The sequence below is a fragment of the Macaca fascicularis genome, chromosome 7, assembly GCF_037993035.2.
Source record: "Macaca fascicularis isolate 582-1 chromosome 7, T2T-MFA8v1.1".
Taxonomy (NCBI): Eukaryota; Metazoa; Chordata; class Mammalia; order Primates; family Cercopithecidae; genus Macaca; species Macaca fascicularis.
In genome coordinates, this window is record NC_088381.1 from 53593442 (window position 1) to 53606097 (window position 12656).

At 42.7% G+C, this 12656-nt stretch overlaps 1 protein-coding gene across 3 annotated transcripts in view; it reads right to left on the reverse strand.

The window, feature by feature from the left end:
* ETFA (electron transfer flavoprotein subunit alpha) overlaps positions 1 to 11598 on the reverse strand; it is a 101921-nt gene extending 90323 nt beyond the window's left edge. For 2 of the 3 annotated variants that reach the window (XM_045395841.3, XM_045395840.3), the window contains exon 1: positions 11505 to 11598. In XM_045395841.3, coding sequence (XP_045251776.1) covers positions 11505 to 11543 — 39 coding nt within the window. In that variant the 5' untranslated portion in view covers positions 11544 to 11598. Of the gene's footprint in view, positions 1 to 10108; positions 10243 to 11504 lie in introns of all 3 variants that reach the window. The other variant, XM_005560150.5, reaches the window with a different exon arrangement.
* Between the last annotated feature and the right edge of the window lie 1058 nt (positions 11599 to 12656).

Sequence of the window (12656 nt, forward strand, 5' to 3'; positions counted from 1 at the left end):
CTTCTCCAGACTTCAAGCTGCCCAAACCGTGATCAGAGAATCATCTCTGGGTTTTCTCTCAACCTTACATCTAACCAACCACTCAAGTCATAACAATTCTTCCTTTTAAAGAGAGCTACTCATAAATCCATTCACTTCTCTCCATCGTCAATGCCAATATTCTGGTGCAGGCTATTATCCTTCTCCTCTATTATCCCACACAGTCTCCCACCCCAGCTTGTTTCTAACCTACAATTCTGCTTCCTACCAATCCATTTCTCCCAGTGATCTTTCCATGACACAAATCTAACATGTTATTCTCCCCCGCTTAAAACACTGCTGTTGCTTCCTGCCTCCCCTGGATATGGTAAACTAGACTCCTTAGGTTGGTTTACCATGTGTTTATTTTATGGCCTGATCTACCTCCCTAACTATATATCCCTCGCTCCATTTATGCCTTATTTTCAGATACTTGAACTTGCCCTGCTCTCTCAGACTTCCAGCCTTCCCACACATTGCTCCCTCTGCCTAGTGGACCTCTTCCCCTGTTACCCTACTAAATTCCAATTAATCATCCTTAGGTTTTCTGCTGGAAGGTCAATTCCTCCAAAAAGCATTAGTACAGTTACAGTGGTAAAGAGTACAGGCTCTGGAGCCAGCCACGTTGCCCAGGTTTGAATCCCACCTCCACCATAACTTCTCAGTACCTCAGTTCTCTGACTGTAAAATGGAGATGATGATAATATTAATATCTCATAGAATTGTTGTGAGGGTAAAATTAATAAATGTAAAGCTCTTGGAATGATGCCTGGAACATATTAAATCCTCAATAAATGTTAGCTACATATAAAAGCTTTCTTTGGACCATCTCAGATTAGTTAGCTTTGCTAGCACAAACATGGTACCCTGTAATTGCCTTTGTTACAGCACTTATCACACCTGATTGTCTTGTCGTCCCCCTTTGATACTGAGTACAGGAGTAATGTCTGATATTTCTTTTTTTTTTCTTTTTGAGGCAGAGTCTGGCTCTGTCGCCCAGGCTGGAGTGCAGTGGCGCGATCTCGGCTCACTGCAAGCTCTGCCTCCCAGGTTCACGCCATTCTCCTGCCTCAGCCTCCCGAGAAGCTGGGATTACAAGTGCCCGCCACCATGCCCGGCTAATTTTTTTGTATTTTTAGTAGAGACGGGGTTTCACCATGTTAGCCAGGACGGTCTCGACCTCCTCACCTCGTGATCCACCGGCCTCGGCCTCCCAAAGTGCTGGGATTACAGGCGTTAGCCACCACGCCTGGCCACAACGTCTGATATTTCTTACCTCCATAACCCTAGACTCTAGTAACCAGCACAGAGCTGACTCCCAATAAGTGAACTGAACATTGTTTTTAAAGAACTCCTCATTGGCCAGGAGCAGTGGCTCACGCCTGTAATCCCAGAATTTGGGAGGCTCAAGGATTACCTGAGGTCAGGAGTTCCAGACCAGCCTGGCCAGCAGAGTGAAACCCCATTTCTCCTAAAAATACGAAAATTAGCTGGACATGGTGGCACACGCCATAGTCCCAGCTACTCAAGAGGCTCAGGCACAAGAATCATTTGAACCCTGGAGGCAGATGTTGCAGTGAGCTGAGATCGCACCACTGCACTCCAGCCTAGGCGACAGACACTCCATCTCAAACCAAATAAAAAAACAAAACAAAACAAAAAAACACCTCTTCATCAAAAGAATGAGAAGACAAGCCATAGACTGGAACAAAATATGTGCAAAAGACATATCTGATAAAAGACTTATCTAAAATATATAAAGAACCCTTAAAACTCAACATAAGAAATGAACAACCCTATTTAAACAAGGTACCTCACCAAAGAAGATGGCCAAAAAGCATATGAAAAGGTGCTCAACATAAAGATGCTCACTAGGAAATTGCAAATTAAAATGAGATACCACTACACACTTATTAGAAAGGTAAAAAACCAAAATACTGACAATACCAAATGCTAGTAAGGATGTGGAACAACAGAAACTCTCATTCGTTGCTAGTAAAAATGCAAACTGGTACAGCCACTTTGGAAGACAGTTTGGCAGTTTCTTACAAAACTAAACATAATCTTACCATATAATCTAGCAACTGCACTCCTTTGTACATACCCAAAAGAGTTGAAAACTTAGGTCCACACAAAAACCAGATGTCTACAGCAGCTTTATTCATAACTGCCAAAACTTGGAAGCAACCAAAATGTCCTTCAGTAGGTGAACAAATATTCATACAATGGAATCTTATTCAGCAGTAAAAAGCAATGAAAAAGACATGGAGGAACCTTAAATGCATATTACTTAGTGAAAAAAAAAAAACAGTCTGAAAAGGCTACATGCTGTCTAATCCCAACTATATGACATTCTGCTAAAAGCAAAACTACAGAAACAGTAAAAAGATCAGCAGCTGCCAGGGATTAGGAGAACAAAGCATAGAGTTCTTTTGTTTTTGTTTTTGTTTTTTTCTGGGGGGAGCAGGAGTGGGGGCAGTGAAACTGTTCTGTATGATATAATAATGGTAGATACCTGTCATTATACATTTGTCCAAACCCATAGAAAGTACAACACAAAGAGTGAATCCTAATGTAAACTCTGGACTCTGGGAAATGCTGATGTCAATGTAAATTCATTAATTGTAACAAATGGACAACTCTGGTGTTGTATATTGACAGTGGAGGAGGTTGTGGGTGTGTGGACCAGGAGGACTCTCTGTACTTTCCACTGGATTTTGCTGTGAAACTAAAACTGCTCTAAAAAACAGTCTATTTTCAAAAAATGTTATTTTTAGAGACAGTGTCTTGCTATGTTGCCCAGGCTGGCCTCCAACTCCTGGGCTCAAGGGATCCTCCTGCCTCAGCCTCCTGAGTAGCTAGGACTACAAATGTGTACTACAACACAGGCTAAACTCTATCTAAAAAAAAAAAAAAAAAACTTCTGCCAGGTGTGGTGGTTCATGACTGTAATCCCAGAACTTTGGGAGGCCGAGACAAGTGGATCACCTGAGGTCAGGAGTTCGAGATCAGTGTGGCCAACATGGTGAAACCCCGTCGTCTCTACTAAAAATACAAAAATTAGCTGGGCGTGGTGGCGGGCACCTGTAATCCCAGCTCCTCAGGAGGCTGAGGCAGGAGAATCGCTTGAACCCGGGAGGCGGAGGTTGCAGTGAGCCGAGATTGCACCCTTGCACTCCAGGCTGGATAACAAAGCAAGACTCCATCTCAGGAAAAAAAAAAAAAAAAGAATTTAAATATAAGACCTCAAACTATTAAAATCCAAGAAGAAAATGTAGGAAATGGCATTCTGGACATAGGCCCTGTCAAAGATTTCATGATGAATGCTCCAAAAGCAATTGCAACAAAAATAAAAATTTACAAGACAGACCTAATTAAACTAAAGAGCTTCTGCACAGCAAAATAAACTAAACTATCAACAAAGTAAACAGACAACCTACAGAATGGTAAAAAAATTTGCGAACTATGCATCTGACAAACGTCTAATAACCAGAATCTATAAGGAACTTAAATCAACAGTAAAAAACAACCCTATTAAAAAATGGGCAATGGATATCAACAGACACTTCTCATATGTGGTCAACAAGCATATAAAAAATGCTCAACATAACTAATCATTAGAGAAATGCAAATAAAAACCACAATGAGACATCTCACACCAGTCAGAATAGCTATTACTTAAAACTCAAAAAACAACAGATGTTGGCAAGGTTGCAGAGAAAAGGGAACGCTTATACACTGCTGGTAAGAATGTAAGTTAGTTCAGCCACTGTGGAAAGCAATGTGGCGATTTCTTAAAGAACTTAGAACATTCGACCCAGCAATACTATAATTGGGTATATACCCAAACGAATATGAACCATTCCACCATAAAAATACATGCACACATATGTTCATGGCAGCACTATTCACAATAGCAAAGACATGGAATCAACCTAGATGCCCATGCAGGGGATGCACTGGGTAAAGAAAATGTGGTATATACACACCATGGAACTACACAGCCATTAAAAAGAATGAGATCATGTCCTTTAGAGCAACATGGACGGTGCTGGAGGTCATTATCCTAAGTGAATTAATGCAGGAACAGAAAAACCAAACATGGAATGTTCTCTCTTGTAAGTGGCAGCCAAACATCGAGTACATAGGAATACAAAGAAGGGAACAATAGATACCCAGGCCTATTTGAGGGTGGAGGGTGGGAGCAGGGTGAGAATAAAAAAAAAATACCTATTGGGTGCTATGTTCATTACCTGGGCGGCAAAATAATCTGTACACCAAACCCCCAAGACACACGATTTACTCATAATAAATCTGCATAGATACCCTGCAAACCTAAAATTGGCCCAGAAGTTTGAGACCAGCCTGGACAATATAGTAAGACCCTGTTTCTATGAAAGATAAAAATTAAAAAATTAGCCGGATGTGGTGGCGCATTCCTGTAGTCCCAGCTACTTGGAAGGCTGAGATGGAAGGATCATTTAAACCTAGAAGGTTGAGGCTGCAGTGAGTCAAGATCACGCCACTGCACCCCAGCCTAGGCGAGAGAATAAGACTCTATCTCAAAAAAAAAAAAAAAAGTTGGGGTAAAAAAATACAGCAATGATAAATAATTTTAGACAAGACTAAAAAATGAAGTGATGTTTTTATCTAAAGAAAATCCTGGGCCGGGCATGGTGGCTCACGCCTGTAATTCCAGCACTATGAGAGGCCGAGGTGGGCAGATCACGAGGTCAGGAGATCAAGACCATCCTGGCTGACACGGTGAAACCCCGTCTCTACTAAAAAATACAAAAAACTAGCCGGGCGAGGTGGCGGGCGCCTGTGGTCCCAGCTACTCGTGAGGCTGAGGCAGGAGAATGGCATGAACCCGGGAGGCGGAGCTTGCAGTGAGCCAAGATCGCGCCACTGCACTCCAGCCTGGGCGACACAGTGAGACTCCATCTCAAAAAAAAAAAAAAAAAGAAAAAAAAAAAAAAGGCACCTCAGTGTGCAAACGTAATTTCACAGATACCCTTTTAGTGTTTTCCAGCCTTCTAACAATATAAAACCTCTCCCAAACACCCTCTATGTTCTGTAACAATGACCACACTTAAAATAATGTGTTTCTTCCTCAATCTGTTTGCATCACAAGGGCAGGGACTAGGTCTGTCTTGTTCTCCACTGTGAACTTGGTATCTACTTCTCTGGCACACAGCTGGCCCTCAATAAATAATAACTAAATGAAAACTTTTCTTAAAATTATCAAAAACTAAAAAGCAACTGTTTCCTCATTGATAATGTAATCATCTAAACATGTGTAAGGGTAACTAAACAGTATATAAACTGTTACATCACTAAAACAGACACCCCATCATGCTTTTAGAGAAGTTCTCTATACTGTTTAGACTTGGTTGCAAATAGTAAAATATGAAGTTTTCTTTCTCATGCCAGCCACATACCCATATAAAGTTGACTGGCCTTTATGAGATAGTATACTTCTTGTGGGCAGGATTTAAAGAGATTATCACCCTCTCTGCACCCTTTCAAAGCCAAACTTCTTGAAAATAATTTCCACAGACACCAACTCTATTACCTCACCTTCCATTTTTTCAATTACTCACCCAAACTGGCTTTTACTTCCACAACACTGAATCCAATCTTTCCAAAATCACCAAAAACTTCCTTATGGCTAAGTCCAATGAACACAGTTTGGTCCTTCTCTTGTTCAACTCAATAGCTTTTTTTTTTTTTTTCCTTGTGGGGGTGGGTGTTAGAGAGTGGGTCTTGCTTGCCATGCTGCTCAGGCTGGTCTCCTGGACTCAAGTGATCCTCCTGCCTCAGCCACCTGAGTAGCTGTGACTACAGGCACATGACACTGTGCCCAGCGTCAGCCTCATTTTTGACATTGTTTTTGCTTTTCAGTTTTTTAGAGTTCTTCCTGTAACCTGAACTGTATATTCACATAAACTACCACAGATGCCAGAAGAAGAAAAAAAGCTGGAATCTAACTCTCTACCCTTACAAACCCACTCATAACCTAAAGTAGTAAGAATGATTTTAACCCATACCTCCGCCCCAACCATCTTTGGAAACTAGATGTAATGAGGGTATAGAGGGCAGGGGAGGGTTTTTTGCTTTTTTTTTTTTTTTTTTTTTTTTGAGACAGAGTCTTGCTCTGTCGCCCAGGATGGAGTGCAGTGGCGCAATCTCAGCTCACTCCAACCTCCACCTCCCGGGTTCAAGCGATTCTCCTGCCTCAGCCTCCTAAGTAGCTGGGATTACAGGCATGCACCACCACGCCCAGCTATTTTTTGTATTTTTAGTAGAGATGGGGTTTTACCGTGTTGGTCAGGCTAGTTTCGAAATCCTGACCTCGTGATCCGCCCACCTCGGCCTCCCAAAGTGCTGGGATTACAGCCATGAGCCACCACTCCCAGCCAGTTTTTTTGCTTCTTAATTAAAAAAAGAAAAACAGGCCGGGCGCGGTGGCTCAAGCCTGTAATCCCAGCACTTTGGGAGGCCGAGATGGGCGGATCACGAAGTTAGGAGATCGAGACCATCCTGGCGAACACGGTGAAACCCCGTCTCTACTAAAAAATACAAAAAACTAGCCGGGCGAGGCGGCGGGCGCCTGTAGTCCCAGCTACTCGGGAGGCTGAGGCAGGAGAATGGCGTAAACCCGGGGGGCGGAGCTTGCAATGAGCTGAGATCCGGCCACTGCACTCCAGCCCGGGCGACAGAGCCAGACTCCGTCACAAAAAAAAAAAAAAAGAAAAAAGAAAAACAGCAAGAATAAGCTATAAAATCTTTCTAAGTCATACCCAAAAGGATAAATAATGTATAAAGTCACCTAGCCCGATTTTATCATACATTTTGTAATTTTAAAAATGTATATTGTATTTCTGTACTTTAAATACTTCCTTTAATCTTTTTAGTAATAAAATATAGCAGTTTTTAATCATAACCATAAATGTTATATAACATTGACTGTAATACTGAAAACACAGTCAATTTACTTCACTTTAAGAACAGACAGGCTGGGCGCGGTGGCTCACGCCTGTAATCCCAGCATTTCGGGAGGCCAAGGCAACTGGATCATGAGATCAGGAGATGGAGACCATCCTGGCTAACACAGTGAAACCCCATCTCTACTAAAAATACAAAAAATTAGCCAGGCGTGGTGGCGGGCACCTGTAGTCCCAGCTACTTGGGAGGCTGAGGCAGGAGAATTGCATGAACCTGAGAGGCGGAGCTTGCAGTGACCTGAGATCGCACCACAGCACTCCAGCCTGGGCAACAGAAAGAGACTCCGTTTCAAAAAACAAAACAAAAAAGAACAGACAAGACTCTTAGTAGACACATTGGCAGGCATCATAATTTTACTGAATTCACCTTATGCAATAAATTTTCTTTTAGAATCACACCAAAATTGGCTCTCTTTCTTCTTTCAGTAGAAATTAAAATTTCCATACAAATTACAGACTTCAATCTTATTCATCAATACTGGACAGAAAAGTGTCATGTTGCTTCACACCAATTTCTTAGCTTTTCAATCCTGATATTCCTTCCCACTTGACAATAAACACAGTAACAAGAGTACTCAAATGACCTTGAAACTGTTGTTTCACTCACCACATAAATTTTTTTGCATCTTCTTATTTAATAAATCAATTTCAAGAGCAAATTAATAAAATAATAACAATAATTAGGATTAATATCCCTGCAAGAATATTAACTAATTGCAAATGCCTACCTATTTTCCTCTCGGTGTGTTCTCTAGCTCTTTATTATAGATACAAAAACTATCTTTGTTAACAGATGACTTTAAGGACCACTGCCACACACAAGGATGAAAGACTTTACTCAATGGCACAAATCAGTCAGAACTAAAAATGGAACTTAGATACCAAATGCAAGTCATTGAACTTATATTCTAATAGTTTAACAAAGTGATTTTTAAAACTACATAAAATTTACCAACCTTTTTTTTTTTTTTTTTTGAGACAGCGCCTCACTCTGTTGCGCAGGCTGGAGGGCAGTGGTGCTATCTGGGCTCAATGCAGCCTCAAACGCCCAGGTTCAAGCAATTCTCGTGCCTCAGCCTTCCAAGCAGCTAGGACTACAGGTGTGCGCCATGGCGCCTGGCTAATTTTTTTTTTTTTTTGCTAGAGATGGGGTTTCGCCATGTTGCCCAGGCTGGTCTCGAATTCCTGAGCTCAGGTGATCCATCCGCCTCAGCCTCCCAAAGAGCTGGGATTACAGGTGTCAGCCATCACGGCTGGCCCCATCTTAACCATTTCTAAGTGTATAGTTTAGTAGTGTTAACTATATTCACATTGTTAACAGTTTATGGTAACCTTTAACTATAATTCCTAACTTTATTTTTTTTAATATGGTTTTGGAAATGTATCCTCTTCCTAAATGTATTAATGGTTAGCTACAGAACAATTTTTTTTTTATTTCAAGAGTAGGGATTTAAGATAAGCTATTTTGACTTTGTGATATCATAAACATATATATGTAAACAAACAAGAGTCAGATTGAATGTGCCCCACTATACAAATGAGACAACGTGAGCATAAGGTAGAAATGTATTATCCTAAATAAGGATCTATGTATCCATAAATCCATAAATATGCAAGAAGATAATGTTCTTCCTTATAGTAGAATAGCTAAAAAATGTAGAAGGTATCATGGAAATAGAAAATCACCATTTTGCATCACAGTAATCATTTCTCAGGTAAAAATCATCAACAGATGCTAAGACTGGGTAAAAGTCTGATGAGAAATAGAAGAGTCACATAGTCTCAATGTATCTCCTCATAAATTAGTTAAAAATTACAAAAGGAGGAGTATTAACTTGACAGTGCAGAAACCTGGCAAACAACACATTGGCTAAGTAACTAAAGTTAGCATTACCACTAATGGGATAAACCAACATTAAGTACCTCCTAATATGATGCACGGGGAACACAATACCACTTTTGTGATATTCTCACCAAGAATACATAACCTGAATCCAATCATGAGGAAACACCAGATAAACCCAAATTGAGTGACAGTCTGGAAAATAGAAGGCCTGTACTCTTCAAATACACCAATGTCATCAAACCCAAAGGAAGGCTGAGGAACCTTTCTAACAGAGTAAGAGAGACATGATAACCACTTGACATCTAGAGTATCTTAGACCAGAATAAGGAAAACTGCTACAAACTGTACTAATGGGACAACTGGCAAAATTGAACATCCAGAGATTAGAAAACAGTATTTTATGGTGAAACTTCCAGATATTGCCAATTACAGTGTAGTTAGAAAGTGAACCTCTTTGTTCTTTTAAAATATCACTGAATTATTTAGGAGTAAAGGGTACATTTGCAACATACTTTCAAATAGTTCAGACAGATAGTATTATGTATGTATGCGGAAAGATAAAGCACATGTGTCAAACTGCTAACAGGATGGGAAAACCAGGGGAAGGGTTTTGAGATTTCTCTGTACTATTCTTGCAACTTTTCTATAAGTGCAAATATTTCAAAATTTAAAAAGTTAAATACAGGTATATGTCCCTATTAATTTATGGGTTCACTTTAGAAGTGTTGCTACCATTTCTTTTATGCTAGAAATTCAAATCTCTCCAACATTCTTAATGACTTTAAAACAGCTATTCTACTTAGCTTGACTTCAAATTTTAAAAATAAGTCAAGGTCAAAGTCTTTGGCAAACCACAATGAGTATCTGGAAGTAATGTCTAACACATTAGCCAATGATGGGGATAGTAAGAATTACTTAATCATTCTATTTTTTTCTGTTAGCACTACAAAGTTACTGAGTCCTAAATTCCATCCCCCACCACAATTATAATTTCACTTAGGCCAGACTTGTAATCTGTCCACAAAACTGTTTTCCAACTGCTGCATAGACCAGCATTCTTCTGGCTCGGGTTCCCAGAATTTCCCCAAATTCATGACTTTCACTTGTTTATGTCCAGATCCCCTAATGGGAGAAAATACGTCCTGAGGGGAAGACAGGACACTAACCTGAAAGACATGGGTTTGAACTCTTTAGGGGAAGGCAGGGTCAGACTTTTTATCAAACAAGGAATACGCACAAGAAAAAAGATGTCTACAGCCAGGCGCGGGTAGCTCAGGCCTGTCATTCCAGGACTTTCGGAGGCCGAGGCAAGTGGATCACTTAAGGCCAAGAGTTCAAGACCAGCCTGGGCAATACGGCGAAACCCCGTCTCTACAAAAAAAAAAAAAAAAAAAAAAAATTAGCCAGGAGTGATGATGCACACCTGCGGTCCCAGCTTCTCAGGAAGCTGAGGTGGGAGAATCGCTTGAACCCGGGAGGCGAAGGTTGCAGTGAGCCCATATCGTGCCACTGCACTCCACTCTAGCATGGGCAACAGAGTCAGACCTTGTCTCTTAAATAAATTTAAAAAAAAGTCTAATGTCTACAGACATCTAGAAAGAGCTCCAGCTATGCCTCAGAGAGAAAAATCCCAGGAGTGGATGGGAAAATATTCATGCACAGAAAAAAAAAAAAAAAAGGAGAAAAGGTACAAACCATCAGGTAAGTTTCTGACCCAGGTTTACCAATCTTGTTTCTCATTTCACCTAAATGTAAACTTGGAAAACTACAGAATCCACAATATAAATTGTTACTCGACTGGTGCCTGGTCAGTCTCCAAATAGTACTCTCCCACATCATGAGAACAAAAACGTTTCCTATCAGTCCTTCTCACAACAGAAGAGAAAAACGTGGTTTGTCACTAATGAAACACTGAAAATGTACCACTGTCACCAGTTAAGCTATTTAACCTACAATCTGCTGGTTAAAAGCAGGTCAGCCTGCAGCATATAAAAAGACGTCTGCCTTTCAAAACTGGCTAAAGCTGTCAAATCGGATCACAGGTTTTACAAATACAATCGCCTCAACTCAGCCCTGCTCCATAAACCAGAAAGCAGAGCCAGCTTCCATAACTGGCCACGCCGCCTCCCACCCCCCCGCCCCACCCCCGCCCTTGACAGTGAGTGGGTCGGAGCGGCCACAATGCGCCCAAAGTGTTTAATTCTTCCAGAAATGCCGGCCTCCGGGAGGAATGCAGGTTTGAAACTGTCCCCAACAGGGCATTCCCCGGCGACATTTTGCTCCCTCGGGTGTGGAGCAAGTGTGGAGGGCCTGGCGGCCCGAAAGTGTCCAGAGTGACCGACAAATGTGGGAAGCGTCAGGGCAGAGAGTGGGCTAGAAGGGGCAGCAGACGCTCAAATTCACACCATTCGGAGTCACCCTGACCCCCAACCTCTGACTTCTGCCCCGAACTGGCGGCCCCGAAGGAGTCCAGGGCAGGCCCCAGAACTTTGGACCCAAGTCCCAGGCGGGGACCGGCCTGTGGGCGCGTGGGCTGGTCGGGTCTGAGGGAGCGGTGACGTTTGCAAGACCCTATAGGGACGGCGGGTTGACGGGGGACCGTCCCTGGGTTCGCCTTCCCAGTCCGGACTCACCGCCCGTCGGAGCTGCCCCGGAGCCGCAGCTCGAAACATGTTCTCTGCTTCCGCCGCAACCTCGGCCTCACAGCAACCCCGTGCCCGGCCAACTGGCGTCGCCTCAGCCAGTCACCTAATGCTCGCGAGACGCGCGAACGAGATCAGACGCCCTAGGCTGGGAGCGCGAGCCCGCGGTTCCCGCCTGCCCATTGGGCGGCTGCGCAGCCAATAGACGGCGGGAAGTTAGGGGCTAGACTGGGAAGTGGGGCAAAGGTGAGGCTATTCCCAGGGGACCTTCGAGTAATCCCGGGCCGCGGAGCTGCAGAGACAAAGCTGGCCACCCGCTGATGACCGAGCTCAGACTGTACTGTCTCACTGCCCCGCAATGGGCAGCATTACTAGAGTGAACTGAAAAACTGAGCTGATCTCGGGGTAAGGTATGAGTGGAGCCTTGCTAACTCCAATTAGATACCTTTCCCATATGCCCCTATTTCCCCCTGTATTTCCCCATGGTAGCAATTGTCACATGGGTTGTAATGACCTAAGTACTTGTCTGTGTCACCCATCTGACTAAAGATCTGTAAGGGCAGAAAGTATGCCCTACTTTTAAATTTTCTGTCTACCTGCGACACCTAGCACAATTCCTGGCCCTCACTAGGCATTCAATCAGTATGTGTTGAATGAATCAGCAAATGAATAAATGACTGCTAATGAGTCTGGACTTTATCACGAAATTTTTAAGAAAGGAAGTGGTATGTTCAGAAATTGTCTTAATTCCCATTTCAGCAACAACCTACCTTTCCAATGTTATCTAGTCTATCAACAAATCCCGTTAACTCTACCTTCAAAAGATAACCAGAATCCAGCAATATCCTCCAACACCCCTTTGCTCCTCCGCCAGTACCACCTTCACTCAGGACCCTGTCATCTCTTGCCTGGATCATTGCAAAGCCTCCTAGCTGGTCTTTATGTTTCTACCCATGTTTCCAGAAGCCTCTTCTCCAAACTGATGGACTGATCATGACCTCTGCTCAAAGCCCTAGGGTGGCTCCCTCTCCTCCCACTGCCCTCTTCTCTGACTGTGCCCCAGACACACGGGCCTTCTTGAGCACACAAGCCTGCTCCTCTCAGAGCTTTGCACTCTGGCTGTTCCCTCTGCCTGAAATGCCC